This window comes from Alligator sinensis, unplaced genomic scaffold (genome assembly GCF_000455745.1).
Source record: "Alligator sinensis unplaced genomic scaffold, ASM45574v1 scaffold123_1, whole genome shotgun sequence".
Taxonomy (NCBI): domain Eukaryota; kingdom Metazoa; phylum Chordata; order Crocodylia; family Alligatoridae; genus Alligator; species Alligator sinensis.
In genome coordinates this window covers 465,259-471,946 of record NW_005841985.1, presented here as the reverse complement: position 1 = coordinate 471,946, position 6,688 = coordinate 465,259, and the positions used below count along the sequence as shown (strand labels likewise).

The following is a 6,688-nucleotide window of genomic DNA, read 5'->3' as shown; positions in this document are numbered from 1 at the left end:
GGAAGGGGGCTTGGGGGGGGAGGGGGGGCGGTTTGGGCCTTGCTGCTAAGCTGCTGGGTCCTGCTGCCGGCTTCCCTTGGGTCCTATTGCCCCTGGCCCCTGTCATCTTTGACAGGCAGCCAGGAGCAGATAAATATTAATTTTCTAAATTTTTAAGGGGCCCCACGGGCTGGATAGAATGGCCTGGTGGGCCGAATCCAGCCATGGACTATATTTTGCCTGCCCCTGCTCTAGCTGCTTATCCCTTTGCAGCCAGCCTTTGTTTGTCACTCCAAGAACTGTTTACTACTGCTTTTTCCTCTTAAAGTAACAGGAGCCCCAGGCTTCCTCTTACACTGAGGCACTTAATATTTGCATTGGTCTCCTATACTAAGCATTTTTTATTGATTGTCTTCTCTTATGACACAATCCTATTAAATTAGAAATTGCTTGAAATTCTTCCACCTTAAAATCCTGAGAAGGGGAATTTCCCTTGCAAAATGTCCTTGGTTATCAAACCTCTGTTATCTGAAGAGCAACTGACTTGAAACAGTTACAGTGCATTGAATACAGTATCTCTGAAGTTTGATACAGTACTGTAACTTGTAAATGTCTGTATGGTATAATCTTATCTTGTAAGCTTTATTTAATACAATACTGTATAACTTCATAAATCCGGCATGCTTGGGACTGAGCACCTGCCAGAAATTTGAAAATTCCATTTTTCTTTAAACTGGAACTGTGGCCAATCGTGGAGTGGAGGGGTGGGAGAGGAGCGGGGGGGAGTAGTGGCGACCAGTCCCAGAGCAGAGACCGCATGTAGAGCGGGGTGGTGGATGGCGGCAGCAGCTGCTGCATGCAAGCTTCCCCCTCTGCCTCTGGGGGCAGTGGGGGAGCAGAGGCCAGTCCTGGAGCAACGGCCTCACACAGACCGGCAGCACGGGGTGGTGGATGGCGGCGGTAGCCACCGCATTCAAGCTTCCCCCTCCACATCCAGGGGAGCAGAGGGGGAAGCTTTAAAAGTGCTGGATTTTTGAGAATTCTGGATTTTCAAGATCCGGATTATGAGGTTATACTGTATTTTACCTCCATTCTTAGGTTTCACACAGTACATTTTAACTGTTTCCTTTACCCAAATACAATCAGCCATCCAAACTGCTTTCCAGCAGGTGCTTTTCAAAGGGGTTTGGATAACTGAGAACATACTGTACTCCAAACATTTCTGAAAATTATCCAGCTTGTTTCTAGCAACAAAAAAAAAAAAGCAAACTGAATGTTTTAGAATTCAAAATCTTCCTGTGAATGATAATTCTGTGCTCTCTTGGTTTGTGCTTTTCAGGGAATGACTGCGCTTCACTGGGCTGCTTTCCATAATCGGCCCCAACATGTGCAAATACTGTTGCAGAAAGGAGCAGATCTAACTCTGGTGGACAAAGACTTTAAAACAGCTCTTCACTGGGCAGTACAGGTAGGAGATAACTACCAGTATGTTATCAATGCACCACTTGAACTACACAGATGGTTTTATTTTCTGAAATTTTAAGCAAGTCACAGAACATCAGAACAGAAGAATAGCATTTCTGTTTCCAAGTAGGAAAGATACAGGGCACAGGTCTGTATCTAATTGAAACTTTGCCAATTTAGCCTGGTCCAGGATCGAGCCCTCAGTTTTTACAGTAAAGCATCATTTTTATCAACAAATATTCAGTGTGGGCTTGCTCCTCATAGGTGTCAAGCACTATTACCTAATGTAGCAAAGCATTTATGTCATTGGGACTATTTGCGTGCTTCACATTTAGCTGGTACTCAAGTATTCTACTGGATAGGGGCTGGAGTAACGATGATTCAGTGCAAAATGAGAATAACTTAAGATCACCCAAAATGAAATAGCCTAAGTATGTAAAATAGCAAACATGTCATACTGGGATAATGTTTTGAAGGGCCGAAGCTTCACTTCTATGAAAATCCCAACTTCTTTAAGGGAAGTGTCCTGTTAAACACTCTTACTGTCAAACAACATATGCTATATTGCTTCAGGGCAATCACTGGACTCTTGAAAGGTATTTCCTTCCCATCACAGAAAGTGCCAAAAAACTGTAAAGCTGTTGAAAAATTATTGAGGGAATCATTAAAGTTACACTGTTACACTATGACTTATGAATAGATCCAGTATGTCACCTTTGAACTAGGGATGTAAATACCAGTTAAAAAATATCTGTTTAACCTGTTGTAATTGCAGTTATTAAATGATTAATTGGTATGGCAACCCCCATCCTGGTCCATGTGAAGCTGCTCTGGCACCTCTGTCCAACCTTGCTACCTGCGGGCCATTTCCACAACCCTGTGGTGGGGTAAGGACTCAGCAGCTCCCTGGGGTCGTACCTCGTGATGAGCTGGGTAGAGTAGGGAAAACAGGGAGTGCCTAATAGCTAGGCTCTGCAGGGTGGGGAGCACAGTCCAGCAAGGAAAGTGGGGAAGGGAAGCCATGTGGTGCTCTAGCAGGAACTGGAAGGTGGCAGGCAGAAAGAGGGAGGGAGGGGTGAGAAGGGGGGCAGAAAGAGGGGGGAATTTTACCTACACCTAGGGTCTGCAGACCCCAATGCAGCTGCTTGCAACTTCCCTGCTGCCTGCCACGAGTAACCTGGGCTCCATGGTGGGTGGCAGGAACCTGCTGGAGCCCGGCTACTCCTGGCAAGTGGTAGGGAGGCTGCAAGCAGCTGCACTAGGGCCTGCGGAGCCTAGCTATAGGTACTAGTCCTTGCTTCCATTCCTCCCTCCCTCCCTCTCTCCCATCTGCCCTGCCACCATCCAGTTCCTGCCAGAATACCATGTGGCTTCCCTCCCTCCCCCCCACCCCCAATTCCCTGCTAGATTGTGCCCCACTCTATGATAAACTATAACTGGTAAGTTATAACCAGTTATCACTGGGCTCACTGGTTAAACTATTAGTCATTTAACCATTCACATCCCTACTTCTGTGACTAACCTTCAGCATCCTAACTTTTTTCTTTTAATTCTGCCAACTTAAAAAACCATGACAACAAGCCAAACAAGAAACAAAGAACGATCACACGATATATTTTAACATCTATAAAAAACAATCTGCCTCTGTTTACTGCTTTTCTGGAGCAAACCTCTCCCATACAGAGCATCCACAATGGATTCAACATTTTTGTCTTCCTAGTACAGGATGCAGCTGATGCTTCCATTACTACAATTACTTTGCCACCATTTATTACTTTCACAGCATTTATTCTCTGATTTCATATACTTTCTGCTCAGCTTGAACTTGTGTTGCAGCTTTCGATTTTGCCTGGGTATTTTGAAGAGATCAGTTCCACCAGGTCTCAGGCATTTCTTGTGTATTTAGTCTAGTGCAGGCTCCATCCAGCTGACATTCTGGGCCAGGTGAAATCTGGAGGGCCCTGTGTTCTAGCTGTTTGAAAGGCCAGTCTATTTTACAGCAAGGCAAAACAAAAGCTTATCTCTACATATCCCCCTACACTTTCCTACAGAAACAATAAATAGACAACGTAAAACTGTGGGTGACAGAATACTGCAGAAAAGCTCACCCCCTCCTGTGGGTCACAAATCCCATGCCCACTCCTTTCAAGTCACCCATGCACAGCTGCCCAGAAAGTAGAGGTTACTTTCCAGCTTGCCTAAAAGCAGAGGAAGTGTGCAGGGGAGATCCATTTTCCGCTGCTGGGATTTGTTCTGAGATGCCTCTTAGGAAACTTTACAAGCACCGCTTTACGAGCACTTCTGGTGCTCTGGCGAGATGCCAGAGGACTGGAAGAGGGCCAATGTGGTCCCCATTTTCAAAAAAGGGAGAAGGGAGAACCCAGGAAACTGTACGCCTGTTAGTCTTACCTTGGTCCTGGGGAAGCTCTTCGAGAAAATTATCCAGGAGCACATCTGCTAGGGACCAGCAGGGGAGGTTATGCTTAGGGGCAACCAACATGGGTTCATCAGAGGCAGGTCCTGTCAGACCAACCTGGTGGCCTTCTATGATCAGGTCACTAAATCCTTGGATGCAGGCATCACAGTGGACGTAGTCTTTCTGGACTTTAGAAAAGCCTTCAACACTGTCTCTCAACCCATTCTCATTAAAAAACTAGGCTACTGTGGTGTCGATCCCTACACTGTCAGATGGGTTGCCAATTGCCTGGAGGGCCGTACCCAGAGAGTGGTGGTGGACAGGTCTTTTTCGACCTGGAGGGATGTGGGCAGTGGGGTCCCCCAGGGCTTGGTCCTCGGGCCTGCGCTGTTCAACATGTTCATCAGTGACTTGGACGAGGGGGTAAATAGCATCTTTTTCAAATTCGCAGATGACACTAAGATGTGGGGGGAGGTGGGCACACTAGAGGGAAGGGACAAGCTGCAATCAGACCTAGATGAGTTACAGAGGTGGGCGGATGAGAACAGGATGGGTTTCAACACTGACAAGTGCAAGGTGCTGCACCTGGGAGGGAAGAACCAGCAGCATACCTACAGGCTGGGGAACTCCCCTCTCACCAGCACAGAGGCAGAAAAGGATCTTGCAGTCATTATTGACTCAAAGGTGAACATGGGCCGCCGGTGTGGGGATGCAGTCAGAAAGGTTAACTGCACCTTGTCATGCATCCACAGATGCATCACGAGCAGGTCCAAGGAGGTGATCCTCCCCCTCTATGCGACACTGGCCAGGCCGCAGTTGGAGTACTGCATCCAGTTCTGGGTGCTGCACTTCAGGAGGGATGTGGACAACATGGAGAGGGCCCAGAGGAGGGCCACCCGCATGATCAGAGGGCAGCAGGGCAGGTCCTATGAGGATAGGCTACGGGACCTGAACCTGTTCAGCCTCCACAAGGGGAGGCTAAGAGGGGATCTGGTGGCCATCTATAAACTGGCCAAGGGAGACCAGCAGGCAATGGGAGAGTCCCTATTCCCCCGAGCACTACCGGGAGTAACAAGGAACAACGGCCATAAGCTGACACAGAGCAGATTCAGGCTGGATATCAGGAGGCGTTACTTCACAGTCAGGGCGGCTAGGATCTGGAACCAGCTTCCAAGGGAAGTGGTCCTCGCTCCTACCCCGGGGGGTCTTTAAGAGGAGGCTAGATAGACACCTTGCCAGGGTCGTTTGACCCTAGTACTTTTTCCTGCCTGTGGCAGGGGGTCAAACTTGATGATCTGTTCAGGTCCCTTCTGACCCTACCAACTATGAAACTATGAAACCATACTCCCACCTCCATTCTTCAGTCCCTGTGGTATGGAGTCTATAGTGTGGAGATTATAACTTAAATATCTGAGCCTGTAGTAATCTCTAGTTTTTTGTCTGTCTGTTTTTACCTCCTATGATGTCAGCTTAGCCATGGAAAAATATTTTTACAGCCATTGTCATCTACTTCTCTTAGTAAAAGAATTAATGCTGGCATAAATTGCCATATATAATTGACCTCAGATGGGAGCAGGCCTGTCACCTATGCAAGACGAAGCCTTAGCTTGTCTAAAGTTCTTGCCAAGCCAATACCCCTGGTTAGATGAGGAATGTGGGTCATTCCCACATTCTGATATCTGATGTCTAGGAGACTCTGAACATGCTCAGCAGCCCTTTTCCTCACCAATTTTTCCTCAAAATCTCAGAGTTGAAACCAGGGCTGTATTGTGGAGGAGGCAGTGGTAGGAAATATCTAATAAGCTTCTTCTAAAGTTGTTGAAGTGGGGATATTTTTCCTTTAAGAACTGTACTTAACCTCTTCAGAGTACAAGAGGACCATAGAGTTCCCAGAGTAGCAGCTGCAGGGGTTGCTTTCAGCTGAATTAGAGCCTTGTTCTTGTTTTCATGAAAAAACAGAGGCTGGAACATCTGGCATGGGAATGAGACCTGTTCCAGAAATCACAGAAAAGAGGCAGTGTGTGTACATTGTACTAATATGTGGACCAGGAATTATGGAAGTGACCCATGAAAACCTTCACCCACAGTTCAAATTATAATAAGTGTCCAAGCCCAGCCTTTCAAAAAACCCACATCCAGGTCTGAGATTAAACAAATGCAGACTTTGGTCCTGTTTCCCTTACTAGAATTCCAGTCACAGGCAGGCCTTTCTTACAGTGAGGCTGGCTGAATGGGAATAGTAACACTGACATAACTGCATAATTTCATAGATTTCATAGACATCAGGGCTGGAAGGGACCTCGGAAGATCATCGAGTCCAGCCCCCCGCCCAAAGGGCAGGAAGTCAGCTGGGGTCATAGGATCCCAGCAAGATAAGCATCCAGTTTCATCTTGAAGGTGTTCAATGAAGGCGCTTGAACCACCTCCGGTGGCAGGCTGTTCCAGACCTTGGGGGCTCGGACAGTAAAGAAGTTCTTCCTTATGTCCAGCCTGAAACAATCTTGAAGTAGTTTGTGACCATTCGACCTCGTCATCCCTTGGGGCGCTCTGGTGAACAAACGTTCCCCCAGATGCTGGTGGTCACCCCTGATAAACTTGTAGGTGGCCATCAGATCACCCCTGAGCCTGCGCTTTTTCAGGCTAAAGAGCCCCAGGGCTCTCAGCCTGTCATCGTAGGGTCTGCTTCCCTGACCTCTGATCATGCGCGTGGCTCTTCTCTGGACTCTCTCAAGCTTCTCCACATCCTTTTTGAATTGTGGAGCCCAAAACTGGACACAGTACTCCAGCTGCGGCCTCACTAAGGCCGAGTACAGGGGGAGAATGACGCCC

The 6,688-nt window shown here is 47.5% G+C and overlaps 1 protein-coding gene across 1 annotated transcript in view; it reads left to right on the top strand.

Annotated features, from left to right (window-relative positions):
* ANKRD55 (ankyrin repeat domain 55) overlaps positions 1 to 6,688 on the top strand; it is a 96,598-nt gene that overhangs the window by 50,451 nt on the left and 39,459 nt on the right. Inside the window, exon 6 of the mRNA XM_014518805.1 lies at positions 1,319 to 1,447. Coding sequence (XP_014374291.1) covers positions 1,319 to 1,447 — 129 coding nt within the window. The remainder of the gene's footprint in view (positions 1 to 1,318; positions 1,448 to 6,688) is intronic.